The sequence below is a fragment of the Pongo abelii genome, chromosome 1 (assembly GCF_028885655.2).
Source record: "Pongo abelii isolate AG06213 chromosome 1, NHGRI_mPonAbe1-v2.0_pri, whole genome shotgun sequence".
NCBI lineage: Eukaryota > Metazoa > Chordata > Mammalia > Primates > Hominidae > Pongo > Pongo abelii.
In genome coordinates this window covers 146,203,861-146,229,565 of record NC_071985.2, presented here as the reverse complement: position 1 = coordinate 146,229,565, position 25,705 = coordinate 146,203,861, and the positions used below count along the sequence as shown (strand labels likewise).

The 25,705-nt window shown below is 36.5% G+C and overlaps 1 protein-coding gene across 3 annotated transcripts in view; it reads left to right on the top strand.

Moving 5' to 3' along the window:
- The window catches only part of SH3GLB1 (SH3 domain containing GRB2 like, endophilin B1), a 43,680-nt gene extending 21,894 nt beyond the window's left edge, over positions 1 to 21,786 (top strand). The window contains exons 6-11 of one of the 3 annotated variants that reach the window (XM_054525077.2): positions 1,939 to 1,977; positions 3,632 to 3,655; positions 8,132 to 8,221; positions 8,607 to 8,707; positions 15,813 to 16,041; positions 16,729 to 21,786. In XM_054525077.2, coding sequence (XP_054381052.1) covers positions 1,939 to 1,977; positions 3,632 to 3,655; positions 8,132 to 8,221; positions 8,607 to 8,707; positions 15,813 to 16,041; positions 16,729 to 16,836 — 591 coding nt within the window. In that variant the 3' untranslated portion in view covers positions 16,837 to 21,786. 3 annotated transcript variants of the gene reach the window in all.
- Positions 21,787 to 25,705: the final 3,919 nt, after the last annotated feature.

Sequence of the window (25,705 nt, the reverse complement as noted above, 5' to 3'; positions counted from 1 at the left end):
CAATTTTTCTCTGCTGTGTATTTTTGAGGATAAAGGTTTTTTTTCTATGGGAATTTATGTTTAAAGTAAAAGATGATACAAATGATTTTATTCAGTTCAGCAATTTTATTTATACACAGCTATTCTAGAACTTACGTATTACATAAAGCAAAATTTAACTATAGCCAAATATTATTTTTTTAGTCTAGACAGGAAGTTCGATTTCCTGATTTTAATTGTATTTTTCCCCTAGATAACCAACACATTTTTCTTCAAACTTTATAGCAGTAAGTCTGAAATACTTTGGGAAGAAAAAGTTCTCTTAGTTTATTATTACATAAAGCCTGGAGGTATTCCTGTATTTGGTGATCCTTTTTTCCCCCCCTGTATTTCTTTGCATTTACTTGAAGAATCACTAGGAGTTTGCTTTTTTTTCCCCTTCTTTGATACATTTCCTGGTTCCTAGTTGGCAACTGAAGTGGTTAATCTGACCTTAGACTTACTTTGACTTCACGTCTTTATAAATTTCCATGGATTAATTGTTTTGCAACTAGTTACTCTGCTAGTAAGGTTTGGGATCTATCCATATTGACACTTTTTAAGTAATTTACTTACTAGTTTCTTGTGACTCTTTTTAAGTTCTGTGTTTACTAAATGCTAATTTTGTGCAAGGTACTCTACTGAGGAGTTCATAGATAAATGATGTAAAATCTCTGCTGCCCTCAGTTCACAATCTGGTATAACAGATCATACTTTTTGATGATTTAGCCCTATCAGTAAAGAATTTCTGCTTGTATCTAATATTGCTGTTTTATCAGTTAGCATATTGAAGAATGGTAAAGCAACATCAAAGGCATTTCTCAAAAATATACCAATTAAGCAGAAAGAAAACCCACTTTAATGTTTCACAACAAAAATACAGTTTTGAAAAATAGATTGTGTATATGATAAAATATACCAGAGAAGCAAGAACAAAAATAATTACAGGTTGAGTATCCCAAATCCAAAAACCTGAAATCTGAAATGCTCTAAAATATGAAGTTCTTTGAGTGCCTTTATGGCGCTCAGAAGAAATGCTTATTGGAGCTTTTCACGTTAGGGTTCCTCAGCTAGTAAGTATAATGCAAATATTCCAAAACCAGAAATCTGAAACACTTCTGGTCCCAGGCATTTTGCCTAAGGGATACAAAACTGTAATGCATTTCAATTGTAAGGCACCTACATTTACTAATCCAATTTTAGTCTAATCTAAACTTAAAAATTATTTTACAGTTTTAGTAATGTTAAAAATCAGCTGGTTTCAAAGCTCTGTGGTATTTAGTGGTTTAGACCTCTGTTATTCTGGGACATCCAAATTTGATGGAAAATATTTCTTTAACATCATACAGCAAACTTAAGCATTTCCACAGCAGTGTAAATCTTTAATCTGTAAACTCAATAAATTTAGAGCACCATCATTATAGCCTTTAAGAACACGTTTGAATTTAAGGTTTATTAGAAATATAAGGATTGACATGCCTTTAAGACTTCAGAGTATGCCAAGACCTGGCTGAGGCTGATTGAAAGAGAATGTGGTTGAAGGCATCATAAATTCATAAAATAGAAATGATCTTTGAATAGGAAAATTTGGGGTTAGGTAGAAGGACTTTCTTAGTGAAAATTTAATAAAAATTGTAGGTAACTGGCAGTTTTAAAAATGATACATTTTCCCTAAATGATTCTCATTTAAAGTCAAGCATCAACATTTTGTTTTGAAAATTTGTATTTTGGGGAAAAAAATGAATAGGCACCACCATATGCAGTTTCACAGAACAATAAATGTAGTGGGGTTTTTTTAAGTAGAAAAAATATTTGATTGGCTCTTTTACTTGTTTAATGTGTTATTTATTGTGCAGAAGTAATTTGTTTCACTGTGTTCATTGGTATAATGTGTTCTTTGTCTCTTACTATGCACTTAAGCAACTAAACTCAGCTCGCCTTGAAGGAGATAACATTATGGTAAATTTCTCTTACATGCTCAACTTCCTGCATGTAAAATGGCTGAAGGTTTGTTGGCCTACTGTGTTTTCTACATCTTGAATAAAGTGCCTTCTCTTGCTATTAGCCGCATGTAAAATTTTGAAATAATTGGAACCATGTATTCATTTATCTTTAACAACAAAAATATAAGGAAAAAATACTAGCTGAAGTAATACTGGAACTTTAAACGAAATTGTATGTTCTGATTGCCAAATAAAGTGTTTATGCCAAATACAGATTTTGGAATATGAATTTATACATAAATATATAGTGCCTTTTTGCACTGAGTAAAAGATGCTAATTTAAGCTGGCATTTATATTTTCACTTTTGGCAAAGAAAATTAACAAAATATACTTAAAGAAAGGTGTAAGGTAAACACATTGACTTTGCTGCTCAGTAGCTTCAAGATTTACCTTATTTTCACCCAAACTCAACATAGAATTAATTTCTTCTGCCATTTCAGGCCAAGACAGACCCCATTAGGTTAGGTACTCCTGTAATGGCCAGGCTTATTCTCCATCCAGTGCTAACTCACTTAAGAAAGTTTTGGTGGAATGGTGATAGCCTCGGGAAAGAATAGAGAATGCAAATTGTTTTATGGTATCCAATGTATATGTTGAGCTTAGTTTGAGAAAATTTTTGAGCTATTAGAAGTTTTTTATTTTAGTAAAATAGAAAGTTGTAAAATCTGAACATAGCCAACAATTTGTGCACATTAGCCAATAAAAATGTATAGATATAGTGTGTTTTATTTCTAGATATATTACTTCATTAGAAGTGTCAAGGGATCTGCAGTACAGCTAATAAATTGAGAATTAATTGGCTATTTTCATTCACTAGCATTAAACCAAAAGCAGGAAAGTAATAGGAAAGATGTATTGTACAGAATATATAAAATGCATTTTTGTTTTTGTGTTTTAAAAAAAACACAAAACAGTAATTACTGAAGTCCTGGCTGAATTAGGGCTTACCTTAGATAGCAAGAGAATGCATTAATGTGTTTCCATTGTCCTATCTATAGGTAAATGAAAAGCGTGAGGATATTTCAGTCATTGCTAATTTAACATATAAAGCATAGCTTTTCTTTTTGTCTCAGGTAAAAACATAATTCTAAACAATTAACAGGACTTTGTTTCATTAGTCATTTGTGTTTACTATTAATGTAATCTTATAGTAATATATATTTACAGCTGGTAATTTTACATTTATTATATTTCCAGCTTATTGTTTCTCTCCAAAAAGGCTGTATCAGCAGCCATTAATCCTTGCTTTGCTTCATTTCCTAAAATGTTAGAATTTATACCTAAATGAGAAATTCGAAATGATTTAGTCCAAATCTCTAATTTTCCAGATGAGAATACTGGAGCTAAGAAAGGTTAGGTGTTCTCAATTTGGGAAAACTGTAGATTTAACATAAGATTTTAAAATTGATAGCAATGATACATATAAAAGTCATACTTTCACAGTATGTTAAGCTGTACTGATTTAGTTACTACTGTGTTTAATCTATAAATATGATTCTGAAAAAGTATGCCATTTAAACAAATATTTATATTTTTCTATACTAAGTTGTAGAAAATAAATTCCAACTTTCATGCTCTATATTTTTCTCTAATTTTTAATGCTGGCTAGATTTGGGCAGAGGAAGTGACAAAAGTAAGTAAATTATTAAACTACAGAACTATGAAACAAGAATTTAGTTGACATTGATTCAGTAAATATTTATTGGGCCAGTCACAGTCTGTGTTACTATACCTTATAAAATCTGAAAATGAGGGATATGTTCAGGTCTCTTTAGCTAATAGAAGCTCCACCGAGCAGTTGAACAATGCTGCAGAGATGTGGTTTGCACACACATTGATAAATCTTAGATACCTGTTATACTAAGTGGTAATCTTACAGTTCCTTACTATAGAAGGCAGGCGAAATGCTTGTTAATGATTTTTTAATGACAATTTTTAAAATATAAAATATAGTTAACACCATGTCCTGTATCTTCAGAGAATGGGATGTATAATATTTCACCCAAATGAATTTTTTTTTTTTTTTTGAGATGGAGTTTTGCTCTTGTCGCCCAGGCTGGAGTGCAGTGGCACAATCACAGCTCATTGCAACCTCCACCTCCTGGGTTCAACCAATTCTCCTGCCTCGGCCTCCCAAGTGGCTGGGATTACAGGTGCCCGCCACCACGCCTGGCTAATTTTTTGTATTTTTAGTAGTGACAGTTTTTTCACCATGTTGGCCAGGCTGGTCTCGAACTCCTGAACTCAGGTGATCAACCCACCTTTGCCTCCCAAAGTGCTGGCATTACAGGCATGAGCCACTGTACCCGGCCACAGATGAATTTTTTAGGTAACTGAAGCTTGTTCTCTCCAGCATCAAAGCTAATTTTTCTTAGTCACATTAGTTGAAAATATCTGTAAAAATGTATTTTACTGCTGCATTAAATATAGGATAGCAAGTATTTGATTTTACTACAGTTAAGATCATTACTATGAATATGTATTATACTGTTAACAGTTGGATTTGTTGTTTTTCGACTATGTTGTCTCTTCCCTCAGTATCAGACTGTTGCTTCTAGAAGATGTCTGTATGACTGCTGCTAGCAGTTCTGTCTGTGTTACCATTTCTAATCTTCTGTGGGCTGGGAAAGCAAGTAATTAAACAAGAATTTAAGGGATAAAATTATAAACTATAGTACATGCAGACTTGTTTCAAATGCTTTTTTAAGTCTTCAGAAGCATTTTTCATTTACTTCTTATGTTCAGGCCTACCAAACTCTGACATCCACATGAGGATAACACTGGGGACTGAGGACAGGTGATGATTTTGGCCCCTGACAATAGCTTTATAAACTTTAACTTTTATTTTCTGGCTTTGTAGGATTGATTTTACAGTCTGTTTTATACATAGGTTATAGAGCTATTGATTCTGTGACGTGGATCTCCAGTATGAAATTCTTACCTTATGCTCTTATCCCCTCTTTGTGGAGTCTGTTCATCAATTTAGTTACAGTTCCACACTGGCTTCTGATTTCTCTCTGAACTTCTAGCATGAAAAGGGGCAGAGCAACACAGAAGAGAATACAGGTTGAACAAAAAAACTAGAATGTCTTTCTCTTTGGCGTAAAGATACGCCAGAAAATTTCTGACTTGATTTTGCAGTCTCAGCAAGTTTAGGAAATAATTGATACAATACATGGGAAGAAACTCATGAAACATATTATATACATATATATAAAAATCTAAAGAAACCTATCAAAATGGATTTCAGGGGTTTTTTTTCTTCTACACATCTCACTTCTGACATTTTTATAATTAAAAAAGTATAAATGACCGGGAGCAGTGGCTCACACCTGTAATCCCAGCACTTTGGAAGGCCGAGGTGGGCAGGTCACCTCAGGTCAGGAGTTCAAAACCAGCCTGACCAGCATGGTGAAACCCTGTCTCTACTAAAAATACAAAATTAGCCAGGTGTGGTGTCCCAGCTACTTGGGAGGCTGAGGCAAGAGAATCCCTTGAACTTGGGAGGTGGAGTTTGCAGTGAGCCAAGATCGGCCGTTGCACTCCAACCTAGGCAACAAGAACAAAACTCCATCTCAAAAAATAAATAAATGAAAATGTATAAATGTTAAGACTTTATATTCCTGGAGTATTTTAAGATTTTAAGCCATATGAATAGTAGTCAACACTGATCAAGATAGTCACAGCAAATGCCTCAGAAGCATTACCAAAATTTATGGCTTACAGATACCCAATCCTGATATCGTGGGCCAACAGATTCTTGCCCATCTTCCAGTTACGTTAAAAAAAACCTCTTCTGGCTTACCTAACCCATGTTATGCTATCATGTAGTCTAGTAGCAGTTATTTTTAGCAGTAGAAGGTCTTTTCCCTAGAGATTTTTTAGACGACAGAATATCAGCCCTTTCTTATCTATCTTTCTAACGTGGATCATTTTCTTCTGAAGTAAATTGATTATGCTAAGCCTAATTTAAATTTCTTTAGCCTCTCAGATCAGTTATTATGATCAGTTATATATGCCAGAAGTATACATGATTTGGGACATTTGACTATTTGAAGCCACCCAGTGTGCACTAAAACTTGTTCAAGAAATGAGATGCATTTTTCCCTATCATCTACCCTCTCTAAATAAAGTCTAGATTGTACAGAAGGACCTCCTAAGCTTTGTAACATGGTGCCTTTCTTCATGATTAAATTTTACTCAAACTTAGAAGCCTTATCCCTCATCTTTAATGAGATCATTTGATATTTTTTATTCAGTGTACTTAGCATTACAATATTATTTCTACTTCAGTCTCAATCTTCCCGGTCACCTTAATCTGCTACCTAGTTTACTTGCTTACACCTTACCTAGAAATAATGTCAGTTAGTAGGATTTTTCTGCCATTTCTACTAAAGGCCATTAAATCAAACCGTACTTTCACGATCAAGGACCTATATGGAACTAACCTAGTTTACTTCTGAAGTGCATTTATTTTTGGTTTGCTGTATTTACTTCTGTTACTCAAAGCCTTTTGTATTCAACCAAGCAGAACAGTTAATAGTGCATATGTAACATTGATGTGATTGGTTTTCCTTAATGCTTTCCTTAGGAAGAACATTGCTTCTTTTTTTCTTCTGGGACTTTTTTCTACTTCATACTAGCTTCCAGATGAAGCTTACTTTGTCCCTGCTATCAAAACACCATGGGTTCTGGTTTTAGTCAAGTAAATTTAATTTCAACTTCTGGCTTACTAATTCAAGCTTATTTCCGTAAGTCCAAGCTAGAGGTCAATTATTAGTCCCCTCTGCTAGGTTTGTTGCCAGTGGGCTGTTACAGCAACTGATTATCTACTTTGCTGCTACTTCCTTGTAGACTGGTTTACTAGGGTAACTATTGTCACCAAAGGGTGAGGAGAGGGAGATGAGGCCTGAAAGAAAAAAGTTCATACCTTGTTGTTGTGTTTTTTTTTTTCACTTTTATTTCATCTTGGAAATGTCATAAATCATTGCATAGGTGGAAAATGTTATTTGTGCTGGAGAGGTAGTCAAACGTATCATTATAATGATGATGTTACCAATGATAATTCCCATTGGGAGGTAAGCTAACTATTCTGAGTAAGCTGTGAGGTTTTATTTCTCTTTCCCACTTATTAACAGCCAACTCTGACTAAAGGTTTGAGAAGACGTTTTTTGCCACTATTTGCTATTTTTAGATCTTGTTGATTTTTCAGTGAACTGTTTTGTCGCAGCAGTAAGCCTCCTTTATCAGATGGTTGAAACCAGTAGTGGCATACTGTTATTTACATCTCTTCCCAGCTCCGCAGTGCGTGACTTCACGTTATTAGCTGGAAATCAGCTGTGGTGGGAGTATTTATATCATGAAAATCTAGATATGAGAGCTTTTTTTTTTATTTCTTGAAGAAGAATTTAACAGCACACTACTGATTGAAGTTCGATCATAACTTAAAAAGCTTTTTAAAACCGTAGTGTATCTTAATAGATAGTATTCTGCTTAAGGCATTTTTTATGCATAGTTTGAAAAGAAAATTTTAAAGAAAGACATTTAAAATGTAGGACAAAGAATCCTTTGAATGAACCTAAAAGCTGTGGTGCTAGCAACAAGTGTTTGGCAACTAAACGCAAGGTGAAAATCCTGTGGCTTCACTCTAAAGTCTTTTGCATTTGAGACTGAAGACTCTTTAACTTCAAAGTAAAAACTGTAGTAATAATTGAGAATTTTTGCAGCAATATTATTTTATACTTGTAAAACTGGTCATCTTAAAATTTTGTAAAATAGTAAAATTTAGCAAAATTGATACTAGAAAATTTGTGAAAATATCTTGGCTTTCTCTTAGTAGTTTTTGTAGGCTCTTAAGAGTGTATCATTAAGCTTTAGCGTAACAGATTCTTTTGAGTCAAGTACTGGAATCAGCTGTCCGGGTGGAGTAATACAGAAAAGCTAAGGTCAAGAAACCAGGGGACCATTTTAGATACAAAGCAGAATTGGGGAATTGCCAGATTATAACTTGAGGTTTGTTTGGGGGATTTTTTTTTAACCATATAAAATAAATGAATATAAGATGGACTGAGTCTTCTAAAGAGATTCTAAAACTATATTCTTACTTAAGTCTGAACAGGAATTAAGAATAACTCAAAGTGAATTTGATCGTCAAGCAGAGATTACCAGACTTCTGCTAGAGGGAATCAGCAGTACACATGTGAGTATTCATTCATTGGAAATTCATTTGGAACAAGACTTTGGTAGTCCTAAGGCAATTTTGGGAGGAAAAACTGAACTTTTCAGTGATTCATCAAGGAAATTTAAATTGTGTTACTTTCCAATATATCCGAAGAAATATTTTAAATTGTTGCTTACATCTTATCACCTAGTTCTCCTACCCTCATTAAATAAACATGTTGGTGTTTATTGGCTAAGCAGAGTTTGCTAGTGTACTATTCACGACGGCCAATCTTAATAAGCCTTGTAGTAAAATGTTAGATACTGGTGAGTCTACCTCAGTACAATATTGTGGTCTGTCTCCCCCTTGCATTTGCCATTTAAGTTGACTATAGAGCTAAGAACTGACTAATTTTCCTTCACAGGCCCATCACCTTCGCTGTCTGAATGACTTTGTAGAAGCCCAGATGACTTACTACGCACAGTGTTACCAGTATATGTTGGACCTCCAGAAACAACTGGGAAGGTGATAATTTACTTTTCATATGTAAAGAGGAGAAATTCAGATTTTTGCTTATGAACTAATACTAAGGATGAAGATTAGAGGAATTAAAGGCTCTTATTAGCTTTCTTAGAAATAGTTTTTTTTTTTAGGAAAGTAATTATCAGATTTCTGAGGTAACAAAATATTTTGAGCTTTTCTGGCACAGAGGCATGTTAACAGGGATGAGAAAAAAAAAAGTGAATACCTTTTCAGTGCTGTAAGGTTAAAAGTGTTTCAAGTTCACTTTTCTTCTGCTACTGAATACTTTTTGCTATTGGTTGAGGAAGATATAATTAAATTGACAGTTACCCTTAAAGATAAACTAATTTATACTTATTCATTACTCATTTGTTTACTATATTGAAAAAAAGAAAAGTTTTAGAATATTTCGTAAGACCTCATATCTACCGATGTGATTATTTTGAGTATGTTAATATACTTCAAAGCAAAATGATAGTATGTAAAACACATAGCTCAATCACTCATTCATCAAATATTTATTGACTATCTGCCATGTGCCAAGCACTGTTACATATTCTGAGGTAATATCAGCAAACAAAACAGGCAAAGATGCTTGCCTTTATGGAGCTCACATTATAAGGTGACACTGAAAATAAAATAATGTTTAGGGCAAATGTGGTCTCTGCTCTCACAACACTTAGCCTAGGTAGAAATACAAAGCAAGCCATTGGTAGACAGGCCATGTGGTAGGCAGAAAAGCAGAAGGTGCCTGGTATTGTGAAGGCATCTAACTGTGGCTGAGGTACATCTAGCAGAGTTTCCCAGGTGAAGTTATCTTGGTAGGAATAATCTAGATGAAGAATGGGACAGGGATGAATATTCTAAGCAAGGAAGAATATGTATATAAAAAAGCCAGAACAAAGAGAGTAGGGAAAGTTCAGGGAACTGATAGTAGTCCATTCAGGCTGGAGCAAAGTGTTCAAGAACGGAATGGTAGATGAATCTAGAGGAGTTAAGCAGGGCCATACCACGAATGGCCTTTAAAGTAAGTTGTTGTAAGGAGTTTGGAATTTATATATTGAGGAACCATTAAAGCAGGGGAGTGATATGTAGCATTTGAAGAAAGAATATCAAAAAATCGTTTCAAGGAATAAGGTAAATAAAGTCACTTTGGTGTTTGTTTCTGCACATTAACACTTCAAAACTTGGCCCAGAATAAAATTGAGCACATCCATGAAACCAATTTTGAACCTCAAAAATGAATTGTAGCCTAATCATTAGTTATTTTCATAGGATATACAGGAGCATTTACATAACTATATATTTGAGGTTTTATTAGTGGTGTTAATATCTCAAGGCAGAACACCACTTTATCTTCACATCATTATAACTATTTTAAGCCCAAGAAGCCTTAGTACTTTTTTCCACTTTATCCTGAAACTCTGGAAGTGCAGCATAGGGGTTGCTTATATTTGCATTCTACTTAAAGCCACACTATGCCTAGGACTCGGCCATTTAAACAAAATCCAGTTGTTGCATTATTACTGCACTTTGAGATAAGCTCCAGCAATACAAAGTAAAACCAGTGCTACTATTCTAGAAAAGAAAGTCTAGCTTGTCTCTCCACCCTCAATTATATTATTGCTAATGACCAATGACATCGGGGGAAGTTTTATCTCTTTAATTTGTTGCAGGTTATGCTTTTTCAGATAATACATAGAAATATTCAAATATAGAACTTCACAAATCATCCAGCTTCACACTAACACATTCAAAAACTATTTATGAAGAATAGAACCAGATTGTATTGTTAATAGTTGCAATAACAGTACCAACAGGTAGTAGAAGTAACTGAATAACAGCCATCACTTTGGTTGAGCTTAAGTTGTGCATAGGTGCTCTTCCAGACACCTCATGTGTATTATTAACTTTATAATCCTCACCACCAAATGAGGTAGGTACTATTATTATCCATATTTTAAAGATGAGAAAGCAGAAGTACTAGTCACAAGATTAGCAATTTTTTAAATAATTGGAAGGCTTTTACATATCAAGCTCCAGTGGCTTAATTGACATTTTTATAGAATGAGTAATTGCTATGATTTTTTAACGTATCAATAAAAGTTCTTAGAAGGTAAAAATGGCCTTTCAGTTCATTTTTTAAATCTTTAACTCTGCAAAATTGACATAGGTACACTTCAGTGGCTAATCAAAGGCTAAAATCATACTAGTAGATTTGAAAGTAAAATATGGTTAGAGAACTAAAAAAGCCATGTGTATATACATATTCATATAAATAGAGCTTTTTCTTATCTTCAGAAATGTATGTATTTAATCCCTGCTGAAGAACCGAGTTCACTGAGGAAAGGATACTAGGAGAGGTCGTCTTAATTTTAGAGAAGAAAAGCTATATTTAAAACTATTTCTTCTTATTAAAACCCTTATCATAAAAATCCATCAGAGAAACATTTGCTTTTCATTTTTAAAATGTACTCTTCCAGATGTGGAGGATATAGTATATAAATAAAATAATCAAAATTCCTGCCTTCCTGGAATCTACGGTCTATATGGGGGCGGAAGGGAGCAGAAAAGCAACATGTATATAAATTATATAGTATATTAGAAGGTGAAAATGGTGTACCAAAAAATATAGCAGGAAACTACTTTGATGGGAGTAGAGAAAGACGTGAGAAAGCACACATGCAGGCATCTGAGAGAAGATGCTCCGGGTAGAGGGTGCAACAAGTACAAAAACCCTGAGGGCATGACATAGCTGGTATGGTGAAGGAACAGCAAGGAGGGCTTGGCTAGAGACGAGTAGAGGAAACGGGGAGCCAAAACATAGGGCTTCGACTTTGGTCTTTACTCAGAGATGAGCCTTTGGAAATTTTGAGCTGAGGAGTGACATAATTTTAGGCTTTAACAGAATCATTCTGGCTGCCACATTGAGGATAGGTGTTGGGTGGAAGCTGACAGATCTGTTTCAAACTTATTGCAATAATGTAGTCAGTAATTCAGTCAGAAGATGGCAGTGGCTTGGATCAGGGTAATTGTGGTAGATAGGATGGAGGTGGTCAGGTCCTGTGGGCCTGTGGGTGTTGTTTTTTTGGGTTTTTTTTTTTTTTTTTTTTTTTTTTTTTGGAGACAGTCTTGCTCTGTTGCCCAGGCTGGAGTGCAGTGGCGCAATCTCGGCTCACTGCAAGCTCCTCCTTCTGGGTTCACACCATTCTCCTGCCTCAGCCGCCCAAGTATCTGGGACTACAGGCGCCCACCACCACACCCGGCTAATTTTTTGTGTTTTTAGTAGACACAGGGTTTCACCGTGTTAGCCAGGATGGTCTCAATCTCCTGACCTTGTGATCCGCCCGCCTCAGCCTCCCAAAGTGCTGGGATTACAGGCGTGACTGTGGGTGTATTTTAGCGTTAAAGCCAGAAGGATTTGCTTGACAGACTGTATGTATATTGGACACAAAGAGGTCAAGAATTATTGCAAGGTGTTTTGTTTTGTTTTGTTTTGGAGACGGAGTTTCACTCTTCCAGCCCAAGCTGGAGTACAATGGCACAATTTCAGCTCACTGCAACCTCTGCCTCCCGGGTTCAAGAGATTCTCCTGCCTCAGCCTCCCAAGTAGCTAGGATTACAGGTGTGCGCCACCATGCCCAGCTAATTTTTTGCATTTTTAGTAGAAAAGGGGTTTCACCATGTTAGCCAGGCTGATCTTGAACTCCTGGCCTCAGGCGATCTGCCTGCCTCAGCCTCTCAAAGTGCTGGGATTATAGGTGTGGGCCACCGCGGCCATCTGCAAGTTTTTGACCTAAGTAACTGAAAGAATAGGGAGTTGTGGTTAGTTAAAATGGGGAATGCCAGAGGAGGCAAAGATTTCAGGGATGGAGGTGTGGGAAGTATGTCAGTTATATTAGAAGCCCAGTTTTAAATATGTTAAGTTTGAGATGTCTATTAAACATTTACGTGGAGGTATCCAATTTTAGGATATGCAGGTCTGGACTTGGATTGGGGGCAGGGTGAATTAGAGAGATAATTAGAGAGTTGTCAGCATATCAAAGATATTTAAATCTGTGAGACTAGATAAACCCTCAAAGGAGTAAGTATAGAGAAAAGGAGAGGATTAAGGACTGATCCCTGAAGTACTCTAGCATAGAGATTTGAGGAGCGAGGCAAGGAAGATGATAACAAGTGAGGCAGTGAGGTAAAATGGAAACTAAGAGTATGGCCTGGAAGTCAAGTGAACATGTGTGAAAGTGGGAGAGAACGGTCACCGCATAGGTCAAGTGAGAGGAGGACTACGAATTGACCATTGGATTTAGGAGTGTTAAAGTCATTGCTAACCTTGATGAGTAGTTTTGGTGAAACAGCAGGCGCAAAGTAATGTTTGTAATATAAGAGACTCGGAGGAGAGGAATTGTGACTGTAAGTTTAGGTAAATCTTTCAAGGAGTTTTGGTGTAAAGAGGAACAGAGGAATGAGGCAGTAGTCAGAGGAGAAAGTGGGGTCTAGCAATTTTTTGCTTGTTTTTTAAGATAGGAGAAATAAGGGCATGTTTGTAAGCTGACGGGAATGATACACTAGGTGGAGAAAATATGATAATGTGGGAGGGAAAGGGAAGAATTGCTAGAGTGATATCCTAGAGAGGCAAAAATGGATGAGATTTTGTGCACATATGGAGGAATTAGCATCAGGAGCATAGACAGCTCATTAAAGAGTTTCCAGGCCAGGCACAGTGGCTCATGCCTGTAATCCCAGCACTTTGGGAGGTCAAGGTGGGCAGATCACTTGAGCTCAGGAGTTTGAGATTAGTCTGGTCAATATGGTGAAATGCTGTCTCTATAAAAAAAATACAAAAATTAACTGGGTGTGGGGGTGCATGCCTGTAGTCCCAGCTACTCAGGAAGCTGAGGCAGGATAATTGCTTGCTTAAGCCCGGGAAGCAGAGGTTGCAGTGAGCCAAGATTGCACCACTGCACTACAGCCTGGGCAAAAGGAGTGAACTCCTGTATCAAAAAAAAAAAAAAAAAAAAAACAGTTCCTGATTGTTCTTTTTTCCTCTCAGTTAAAAGGAAGCAAGCTCATCAGCTGAGTGTAATAGTTATGGGGAGAACTGCTGAAATTCTGAGGATGGGCGAGAGGGTATGAATTCAATAGTCATCAGGGGAATGGAAAGTGAAAGAAGTGAATGGAGTAGAGAAATGTAGTATCATTGCCAGGTGGCATGTGGACCCACTTTGAGGTTCCTAGGCATAAATTGAATGTAAAACAAAGCTTTCCTGTGTTTCTCCTGTTAAAGTAGATGCATGGATACTGAGTAGGTAAATAGGGAGGTTTTTACCAAATTAGTACAATGAAGTGAGTGGCATAAGAAATGAGAGCATATGTAAGGGTTATTACAATAATTAACTATGGACATGAAGAAGGTGTTGGTAGGATCATAGACCCTGGTAGCTTGTTGATGTGAGAGCACTTGAAAGAAAAAGGCGATGGTCAAAGAATGGGATAGTAGAAACTATTATTATTGGAAGGGTTGTGGTTACTGGAATTGGTAAGATCTAGATGTGACTGTGGGAATAGGTGGCTGAACTAGGATCAGGTATAAAGTCACTAGAAGAGAAGAGTTCGAGGATCTAAGAGGGTAAAGGGTTGGAAGAATTGTCCATATGGATATTAAAGTTACCAAGAATTAAGTAAGATAGAATGTCAGTGAGCCAGGTGATAAAATCTAGAAATGAAAGTAAGGGAATGAGGCATCTGTAGGTGATTGCAGCAAGAGATACTGGGTATCTGTTTTTTTAAAGAGTTGGGAATGATACAATAGATAGAGAAAATGTAATATGGGAAGGAAAGATAATATGATAAAATGTAATATGATAAAATATGATAATGTGGGAGGGAAAGATGATGTGGTATAGTTGAATAACATGAAGTTGAAGGATTGGCTAGAATTGTTTAGGGAAAAGAGTCTAAAAACAGTGATGAAGAACATAAGACTCCTCCATTGACCTCTAGGTTCAGTGATAAAAGAGGAGTATGGGAGATACACACTAGCACAGGAGGATGAAGGGAAGGTTTAGAGAAGAGGTTAAGGATACAGGGAATTTTGCTGGTGACTGAAATGATTTCCAGATGGTATAGTGCTCATGAAGAGAAAAGAGGACTTTTCTAGTTTAATGAATTTATTAAAACTTTGAATTTTTGTAGGTAATTTTTTAGCTTAGAAATGGTTGAATTAGAATGATGTCAGACCAGCTATTTTGTATTGTTTTCTATTTGGTATTATTGGGGAAACTAGCCTTAAACTGAAAATTCTAATTATCTTCAAATTATTTATGAGCACATTAATCACAAAAATCACTAATTTCTAATAGAAAATTTTTCTAAAAAATAGAACAAATGAACTTGTAAAATTTGTCCTATTCTACCATTGAGTCTTCAATTTCATTGAGATAATTAGCAGTCATATTATTTGAATGTCTACCTTCTCACTGTGTGTATGTCCTTAAGGGAATAGTATCATTTCATCTTATGTCTTCTGCTTCTCATAGTCATGCTGAACATGTAGATACAAATAAATAATATTTACATATAAATGACAAGAAATATTTTATTTGAATAGGAAAATGTGATTGGACCAGTTTATGAAAAAAAGGTTTAGTTATTCAAATATTTCTCAAAGAATTAAATTGAGAAAGCCTCATACTTGTAGTATCTAATATTTAAGTAGTTTTTCATCAATATTTTTATTCAGTAATTTATAAAGAAAAGATTAAGAAAACATTCTAATGGAAGTTTTTGGGCAGTGCTTTCAAAATAAACCATAATAAACTATTTTTCCTGGGGAAAAAAATATAGCCATTAATTTTAAGTTAATATTATAAGGACAGTTTTGAAACAAACTTTAAAGGATTTATATTTGAATACCACCTGAATTGTCTCTAGTATAATTGGCCCGAGAGGGAAAGGGAAGATAGATATACTTTGTCATTAACGTATTATTAATATCTATAAATCTTTTCCAATGTGAAGTTTGGTAGAAAGTAAACAGTGCCACCGAGTGGTGGTATTAAGGAACTTTAGTTACTTGGAAATAGATAATTCGCTGTTTTCTTTTCAACAGTTTTCCATCCAATTATCTTAGTAACAACAATCAGACTTCTGTGACACCTGTACCGTCAGTTTTACCAAATGCGATTGGTTCTTCCGCCATGGCTTCAACAAGTGGCCTAGTAATCACCTCTCCTTCCAACCTCAGTGACCTTAAGGAGTGTAGTGGCAGCAGAAAGGCCAGGGTTCTCTATGATTATGATGCAGCAAACAGTACTGAATTATCACTTCTGGCAGATGAGGTGAGTATTGTGGGTATGAGAAGGAAAATATATCACGAATTGACATACCTTCTAATATTATAACAAAATGCAAATTCCTCATTAGTTATTTGGAAATGGTTTCATAGATTACAGATAGTTATGTTAACATAAAATTTTAATTAATTTTCTTTAATGTAATAGAATATCATAGAAATATTTAAAACTTTTAACTGCCAAATAACTTGAAGATGTATAAAACTCCCTCCAATAAAATCCTTTATCTAGGCCAGACATGGTGGCTTACACCTGTAATCTCAGCACTTTTGGGAGGCCAAGGCAGTGGGATCATTTGAGGCCAGGAGTTCGAGACCAGCCTGGGCAACACCTCATCTCTACAAAAAATATGAAAAATTAGCTGGGCGTGGTGGTGTGCGCCTGTAGTCCCAGCTACTCAGGAGGCTAAGGTGGGAGGATCGTTTGAACACGGGAGGTCAAGGCTGCAGTGAGCCATGACCATGCTACTGCACTACAGCCTGGGCAACAGAGTGAGACCCTGCCTCAAAAAAATAATAATAATAAAGAAATCCTTTGTTTTTCAGCACAATTGGTAATAATGTTTAAAGTCCTTTTGGTGAATAATTTAAACAAATTAAATACAAATCTGATTGGTTTTCTACATGTTTATTTTTTAATGTAGTTAATAACTGGAAGTATTTTATTTTGCAGGTGATCACTGTGTTCAGTGTTGTTGGAATGGATTCAGACTGGCTAATGGGGGAAAGGGGAAACCAGAAGGGCAAGGTGCCAATTACCTACTTAGAACTGCTCAATTAAATAGGTGGACTATGGAAAGGTTGCCCATCATGACGTTGTATTTATATACAATTAACTCTAAATAAAGCAGGTTAAGTATCTTCCATGTTAATGTGTTAAGAGACTGAAAATACCAGCCATCAGAAACTGGCCTTTCTGCCAATAAAGTTGCATGGTAAATATTTCATTACAGAATTTATGTTAGAGCTTTCACGCCAAGAATGTTTTCTTACAAAATTCTCTTTTTATTGAGGTTTCACTAATAAGCAGCTTCTACTTTTGAGCCTCAACTTAAAGCAGAACTGTTTTCTACTGGATTTTTCATTAACAGCAAGCTTTTTCTTTTATGTAAAATAAATCTATTGTGAATTGATATCAGTGACTCATTTATTAGGTATAAATAATAGCCAAAGAATAAAATTAAAATTTATTTTAAACTTTCGGTCTTAAAAAGAGCTGTAGGATATAAACCTCTTTTGTGAAAAGTAGAATTTTCTGAATGCTTTCATAGACAAAAACGCATTTAAACTATGTTTACCTGGTTTTCCAACAGAAATCAAATGATTTCAATACTGTGTTTTGATGGGTTATTTTCAGAGTTGTTTGGTTTTTAAAACACTACTGAATGGTTTCTTTTAAATTTAAGAACAACTAGTTCTTGAAAAGCAATACCATATTTCTCTGATAAATTTGTAGTTAAGGTTCTAGAAAATCTAGGACAAATTTACTTCATTAAACATAAAGTTTTTAAGATTATTCAGTTGGCACAATTTAATGCATAATTGGGATTGGATCCATTAATAACATACTGTGGTACAGTAAAGAGAATGTGTTCTTATTGAACAATAAATTTGTATAAAAATATGGAATAATGCAACTACATTATAAATTGTATATGAACAAAATAAATTTTGGGTCACTGAGCTTACTATTAAAACATTGAAAATTTATTAATGAACACAGGCTATCTTGATGAGGATCTCTGGTTATGAAACACATACTAATGAAATTATTAGTGACACATTGGAAGCTAGAAAATTGCTGTTGGGGCCATTGCTATAAATCATTGTTTCCATGTTAAGACTTCTGTTCTAATTCATTCATTCAACAAACATTTGTTGAGGGCGAGATACTGTGCTGGTCAACTGGGGATACTGTCCTAAACAATATGCACACAGTTCTTGCCCCTGCAGAGCTTAAAGACCATTAAAGGATACAGAAAATTAAAGAAGCAATTGTCCTATAGTAGGATTCGTGTTGTGATGGGGAAAATACAGGGTACTGTATTTGGGAGTCATGTAACTCCAATTTTGGGAGTGAGAGATGGTTTGGGGAAGAACTGTTCCAGATAAAAAGATGTGTAACCAAGACAGCATAGCACATTCTGACAACTAAAGCAATTTACTCTAACTTAAGCATGAAGTACAGAAGTATAGTTCATTTATTGAGGGAATGTTAAGCTATTAAAATGATACTTTTTGGTACTTTTAAAAAAATGAATACTTAAGCACCATTTTAAAATTTTGTGTTATGAGCTCCTAATAAGAACTTGGTAAACATGTTGACAATTTAACTCACAGGCTAAACTTTAAAAGTAGTTGTTACCCTTTTATTTCTGTGCCATGAGACAAATTCTTCTGCAGTTTTATAGTTGTACAAGATGTTTTGACTCACTCTCAATTGCCATATTCTTAAAGAAACCCTGAAAAGCTGCTCAAGCTGGTCAGTTTTCTGTAAAACCAAGTAAATGAAATTTTCTCTCCCCTCAGAAAGGAAGTTCTACAGCCTAGAGTACCATCTATTGTGTTTTATAAGTCCAGATTTAGGCTTTGAAAGATCATACCAAAACTTCAGGTCAACTTAAACAGCAACTATGAATTAGGTTTATGGGAAATGTAGTAATACAGGGGAAAGAATATCGGTAATGGAGTGAAATGGTCCTGGGTTCAAATCCGGTCTTCCTCACATATTGTGCTCTTTAAGCTTCAACTGAGATGTATAACTGCCTTTTCCTTATCAGTAAAATGAGGACAATAATTATGACACCCTAGGGTGGTTGTGAGGATTAGCAAATGTTATCTTGTATTTCAGGTGCCTTTTAGGGAAAGGCTTGGCACATAGTAAACACATCCTGTAAATATCAGTTTCCCCTTTTAGCCCCTGGAGCATCCTGACCTACCAAGTCTATAGGCCTTGCATGTCACTGTGCACCAGAGATACCTCTTTTACATCTGGGCTCTGTTTACTCTCTATCAATCCTATCCTCCACCCTCTTTAAATCAGACCCCAGGTTTAACCTTCCCACAGTCAGTATAAATCATTTTTCAGAACTTTCAGCTTTCTATCAAGTGAAAGTTGATTTTAGTTACCCAGTAATGTACAGAAGCCTTCGATAATGTTAAGCTTCAAAGGCTTCTGGTACGTTTGTCTACCACAGAACCACCACAATATATATGCTTGTTCTTAGGTTTATTGCTTTTTATTTTAATGGGGTTTCATTGTTTGGATTTTATTTTGGTTTTGGCTTATTTTAAAGTCAAGTTTAGTTTTTACTCAGGTAAAGGCCTGTGAAGTTTCTTAAGCGTGGAAGAAAAAGCTTGGGAAGCCTATTAATTCATGGTGCAGTTCAGAATTGTTTAAATAAGCTCTGTGCCACTGAGCTTAATCTGAAAGTATAGTGACATGTGAAGGATGCACATATGAATGAAAAACTAAAATAATTGTAGGCTCTTCTATAAATGAAAAAAAAAAGTGATTGGATTGTGTCTACATTTTTCCTCAAAGTAATCTAACCTAAAAGGTCATGGTGTTAAAACTTTTTATGGTGCTAATCAGAAAAATTCATGTTGCAAGAAATGAGATCTCAAAAATGGGAATGTGCCTCCTCACTCTGCGTCACATGGGAAATAAATCCTGAAGCCAGGATCACCAGTGGGGTAGAGCCATCTTCATAGTCTCCTGTTATCCTCCCCCTGAACAAAGAACAAAATGAGACTGGGAAGCTAGTGTTGGGAAAACATTTCTGGGATAAACTGTGAAGTGGAGAAGACAATGGAGGGCAAGGCAAAAACCCACAGACTTGTTTACCCATAGAGGCCTCACTCACCTCCATGCTGACACAATTCCAGAAAAATTCCTTCCCTATCTCCCAGACACCTGAAATTCTGAAATATTGCCCTACTATTTAGCACTTTAAGCTTCAGTGAGGTGCTGTAATGGAGAGATAGCTTCATAGTTTAGCCTATAGCCAACTTTGCCTCAAGACCTCCGGATAAGATGAAGTGGCTTTTACCTCATGTGAGTCTCAAACGCTGGAGAGGGCGTTCCACAACCACCCCTGCCCTTTCTCCCATATTATGCTCATTAGAAAGTCCTCTCAGGGCTGGGTGCAGTGGTTCATGCCTGTAATCCCAGCACTTTGGAGGCTGAGGCGGGTGGATCACCTGAGGTCAGGAGTTTGAGACCAGCCTGGCCAACGTGGGGAAACCCTGTCTCTACTGAAAATATAAAAATTAGCTGGGCATGGTGGCGTGCACCTGTAATTCCAGCTACTCGGGAGGCTGAGGCAGGAGAATCACTTGAACCCCCAGAGGCAGAGGCTACAGTGAGCCAAGATAGCACCACTGCACTCCAACCTGGGTGATAGAATAAGACTCTTGTCTCAAGGAAAAAAAAAAAATGTCTACTCAGTAGAGCAGTGATTCGCAAAGTGTGAGACCCCAGACTGGCAATATTGGCATCTCCTGGAGACTTGTTTAAAATGCTGATTACTATTTTCAAGAACTTTCTACCTTCATTTGTACTTATTTTTTGTTTTCAAGGGCTCATGGAATTAGTCTTCCATGTGACAGCTTTTTAAATATTTTAAAACAAAAAAGTCTTCTTAATTGTGTTCTAGCAGTAGTCATTGTAATTATAGTTATTTTTATAATTTATTTGTTTGGTGTATATCTGTCACTCTAGAATGTAGGCTCCCTGAGATAAAAACTATAATTCTTTTGATGGCAGTTACATTCCCAACTCTTAGCACAAGACCTAGGACATATTATGAACTCAATAAATTTTTGTTGAATGAAAGAAAAATGTAAATTTATAAGCCTTTTCGGAGACCTACTGAATCAAACTCTGAGAGTGGAGCCCAGCAATCTGTTGTAAAAACTGTTTGAGTAATACTGTTGCACTCTAAGCTTGAGAACCACTGCAATAGAACTAAGAGAACATGCATTTCACCTTCAGGCCTATTCTCTGACATCACTTGAAAAATCCACTCTGCCTTCTGTAACCCTTACCAACAACATTGCCCTGTCCACATAGGGGAAACTTCTGGGCTATATTACAAGTGGGTAGGAAGGTATAAGGATATCATAGTGGGAAGTATGGCTTAGAATGCCAGTACTTGTTTGCTGTGGAAGGTTTCTAGGAATGGATTGCTTAGTCTAAAGTAAGCACTACCACCATCCACATTTTCACTCAACACAGTGCCTTTTAATTGGTGACTAACATCAAAACACCTTGACAAACCGTTAAAACAGTATCAGAAACCATGTGTACATCCCTGTGCCTCTTAGATTGCTAAGTTCTGCTCTCGTTCTTACTTCAAAGGACACTTTTTAAAGAATTGTTAATGCTTTTTTATAATACAAGTCGTAGCCCTGTTGGCAAAAGAAAAAAGATACAGTGAGAAAGAAAAATCATTGATAATTCCATCATCCAGGGAGAACCACTGTTATTTAAGTATATGGCCTTCCAGACTTTTCTGTGCATTTATAGATTTTTTTAATGGGATCAAAGTGTACATACTGTTTTGTAACTTTTTTTCACTCAACAATACCATGACTGTCTTGCTGTGTCAAGTATATTTCTACATCTCTTAATGGCTGCATGATATTCCATCATATGTGCCACATTTTATTAAACTACTGTTGAATTTTTAGGTTTCCAACTTTCATTAATAAAGTGCTTTAAAGAACATTGTGTTGCTAAATCTCGTATGTGTTCATATTTTCTCAAGATAAATGCTTTGAAGTGGAATTGCTAGTGAAGAGGGTATGCCAGTTTTTAAAAGCTTTTGTTACTGCCATGTTGCCCCCTAGAAAACTTTAAGTAATTTATACTTTTATCAGCAGTATATGAGAGAATACTGTTTCTTTTGGAGGGCTTCCAACTAGAATGTTCTTGGAGTCTTTGGTTTAAAAATAAAGGGTAAGAGGGAGATAAAAAGATCCTGCAAAATTAAAGTCCAGTCTTAAATTTTTCTTAAATTATGACATCATTTACTGTTCTTCCCTCTTTATCATATATTTTGTATTACTTTGGAAATGTTTGTAGTACTAGTTGCCTCTTGCTTTTATTCAGTCTCCTGGAAGCATTATTACCTTTCTGACGTTTGCAAAGACAGTAGAAGAACAATCTTAAGTAGACTTGAATCTTGAGGTATCTTTGATGCAGGTGTACTGTTGATGGATTTAGGGAATGCAGCCGTAGTGGGGAAAGTAGGATGTTGGAAGGTAGGCAGAACAGTGGCTCTCCCACTTGTTTTCCTGGCCTTTTGTCAGTCATTAAACCTCTCCCACTTTGAGCCTACTTACTCATCTCTAGAATTAGAATAATATAAACCTACCTTGTAGCATTGAAAGGATTAACCATATTACGAAGAGTGGCTGGCACCTAGTGGCTAACATTATGGCTTACTAGGATTTATAGATGAGTATGTTAGAGCAGTTGCTATTGTCAACCTCTGGAGTAAATAGCACTGCCAATGCCAAAGAAAATCTTCCTTGAAAGCTGTCACAGTGAATGAGCATTGTCTTGTATATCCTTATACCTACACAATCCTCTTTCTTATGGAATCTGGCTCATTTTTTCCAGTCAGGTATTCAAGTAATGTAACCAGATAAAACTCAGACAAGATGTACAGTGGAAGATTTCAACATTACCATGCTTAACAACAGTGTACAAAAGTGGTAATCACAGTCTTTTTAAGTGGTAAACCTTGCCACACTGCGCCTTCTGATACTCCCCCACCCTTGGCCCACAGCTGATCTCAGTGGTTCGGGGGGCTGTACCTCTACGTGAGGGCCTGACATAGGACAGGCGACTCGGTAACAGTATTGTTAATTAGCTAAGTCTCAGTAGCAGCTCCAGGACTGGAGATCACAGAATCGATTCATCCATAGTGAGAGAAATTTATTTAAAGAAGTATCTGAATTATAAAAGTTGCTCAGCAGTATTCAAAAAGATAGATGTCCCAGGGTTGAGCTGCAGTCATCATAGCAAAACCCCACAGACCAACCCATTTTAATATTTGGATGAACCATAATAAATTTAAATTAACATCTGTTTGTTGATTATAACTCAAACTACTCAACCAGTAAAGAATGAGTAGTAAGAGGACTTAAGGGCGTTGTAAGTAAGGAAGCCTATACAGGAGGCTTCAGGCTTACGAGAACAAGACGAATAGCTAATTGGAGGTGAGAAGAGATGGACTACCATTATAAGCAACTTTTCTGAGAGTCTGATGCACCAGGGTTTAGGGCACATGTTTCTGCTCAGTCTCATGTTCTAGTAAAGTTCTCTGAAGCTTGAGCTGTAGTAGGCAGTTCCTGACAACCAGGCATTTTGATACCTGCTTGCCTTTTCTATATATTTTCTTGTGTTCAGCTTCACCTGAAGATCCTCATTTGTCAAGAATAAGCTCAAACACTCATTCCTCTATGAAGAGATTCTGGATTCCGCAGGCAGAATTGCATACACACACACACAACTATCACATGCATTGCCTTGGATCACAATTACTTGCCAACTTAAAGGACAGGATTTTGTGTCCCCTGACTCCTAGCATACCTAAAGCTGAATTTTGGCAAGCCCATAGCTTGCTTGCAGCATTGTGTTTACAAAAAATCTATTAATGATTCAGATTTGGTGCTATTATGTGTATTTGCCCTAAGAAACATTGGCTCTTTAGGACATCAATATTACAGAAAGCACAGATCTACTTTTCTTGGAGAGTAATCCCCAGAATCTATCATCATGGTTATTACTTCATCGGCTCTGGTTAATTTTACAGTGCTCATCACTGACACGTACTTTACAAAACAGTCATTTGTTACAACATGGACTTTTGCTGGCCACATCTATACTTCAAATTTAGGGTCGGTCACATCAAGGTTGGATGGGGGTATTTCCATTGTTGAGCTTTTCTATATAGATGTCTTCTGTAAAATGGGCTAAATTTCCTTCCTTTCTCCTTTTCTCTGCCTCTTTTCCACCCTTCCTTTTTTCCATTTCTATACATTCTCCCTCTCCCTTCTTTCAAAAAATTTACATGAGAAAATGTATAATAGAAGATCTTGATCAATTGATATTTGTGAATAACAAATCTGACCCAGATTTCTGAGAACCAAAGAAAGATGTATGATCTGGCTTCGGACTGACTGTTCACATATAGAAACATGCTGGTTGCTCAGAAGACAGCTACTAATAAAGAAGCACTCATAAAGAGAGCACTGAGACATCAACACCAAAGCAGAGTTAAGAGGCCAGAGTGCTGGCACTGATTCGTGGATTAAATTGTATATGACTGCTGCATTGAAGTTTTCATCAAACTGAGAGTATAAGTGGGCACAAAATTATTCACATTAACACCCTGAAACACAATGTCGCTGAGCCATGGCCTGTCAGATCATCAGCAAGTGGAGGATTCCCCTCGCCTGTGTATGTTTTAGAATCTCCAGAGACACATCCACAAGTCAATCCTCTTCTTTCTACCTGCTAGTGAAGACGGTCCTTCTATCCCAGCTCACACTCCTAACCTAATTACCTCAGAAACTTTCTGCGGTCACTGCCAGTGAATCTGAGGTTTAGCATGCTGAAAGTTGGTAAAATTGGAAGGTCACCACTGGCATCTGATAGCGCATTCTACAGAAGTGGGTATGGAATGCCTGCAATAAGTTTGCTCATCAAGATTCAAAATCTTACCTCAGTTACATGATAGAGTTTTCCTCACTGATATAACAGGGGCCCACTGCCTAGGCAACCACGTGGTGACAAGTATGTTACCCAGACGTCGTGCTTCTTGCTGACCTCTAACCCGCCCCCTTCTTCAATGCTACCTACAGCCGACAGTGCTTGGCTCACTGCTGCCTCAGACAGAGAGGAAAGTCAGAGTTCTATGGCATGATGAGAGCCATTTCTTCCCTATTAACGCTCAATCGCAGGCTTCCCAGAAAGCACAGCTCTCTTTTAAGTACAAGAGCTCTTTAAATTTACACACACAAAGCCAGTTCTCCCAGGAAAAAGCCCTCACCAGATTGTCTGGTGAAGATAAATTCCACTGTTGGACACTTTGCAGTCCTGGAACCAAGGCTCCCCTTTGTCCCATAGCTCCCCTTGGTGTCAGGGAGCTGCTCACCTGTCTATTTCTACCTTCATGATAAAGTCCCTTTTAAGGGCCGTATTACTTTATCCCACATTCTGGCATTGATTAGTACAATCTCATGACATCCATATGCTTCAGTATATTTGGACCCCAGTGTTAGGAGTAATAGAGTCCTACTGCATTCCTAAACTATAAAATGTTACTATTCAGCACAGACAGAATGTTTTATTGCAAAACCATCTAGCACAGAAATTGACTATAGACTTTGGAATCAAAGAAGCAAATTTTCAAATCTCAACTCTACCACCTTATTAGCTGTGTGTTCAGTAAGTGATACAACCTTAACCTGTTTCTTCATCTACAAAATAACAGATTAAAATGTTTACCTCCTAGGTTTGTAGCAAACAGTACTTCTCAGACCAGCAGCATCAACATCACCTAGAAATTTATTAGACATGCAGTCTCAGGCCGCTACTGAATCAGAAACCCTAAGGATGGGTCAAAGCAATTTGT